Source organism: Penaeus monodon, chromosome 30, assembly GCF_015228065.2.
Source record: "Penaeus monodon isolate SGIC_2016 chromosome 30, NSTDA_Pmon_1, whole genome shotgun sequence".
NCBI lineage: Eukaryota > Metazoa > Arthropoda > Malacostraca > Decapoda > Penaeidae > Penaeus > Penaeus monodon.
The window spans coordinates 33,807,184-33,807,471 of record NC_051415.1 but is presented as its reverse complement, the minus strand read 5'-3'; the positions used below and the strand labels follow the sequence as shown (position 1 = coordinate 33,807,471).

At 47.9% G+C, this 288-nt stretch overlaps 1 protein-coding gene across 1 annotated transcript in view; it reads right to left on the bottom strand.

The window, feature by feature from the left end:
* LOC119592431 (proline-rich receptor-like protein kinase PERK14) overlaps positions 1–288 on the bottom strand; it is a 185,497-nt gene that overhangs the window by 60,520 nt on the left and 124,689 nt on the right. The window contains exon 5 of the mRNA XM_037941255.1: positions 51–242. Coding sequence (XP_037797183.1) covers positions 51–242 — 192 coding nt within the window. The remainder of the gene's footprint in view (positions 1–50; positions 243–288) is intronic.

Here is a 288-nt window from a genome sequence, read left to right as displayed (position 1 = left end):
GACTTTCCTCCTTTTCCCCTCCTCGCCATTCCCAGCGACGCCAGCCTCACCTGCATGATTTGTGAACGAAGAAACTGTAGACCCTCATTGATCAGAATTCGAGCTCTGCTTATTGCGTCATACATCATGGCGGCGAATCGGCGATGAGCTGGGTTGCCGATTAGGGATTTCGGTGCTGAGATCTGGTCTTGTGTTGTTACAGATTTGTGAAGTTGGCCTCTTGTGGTTTGGTTTCGTTGTTGCTTTGTGGTTGTGGTTTTGTTGTTATAGCAATGAACGGTATGGTAT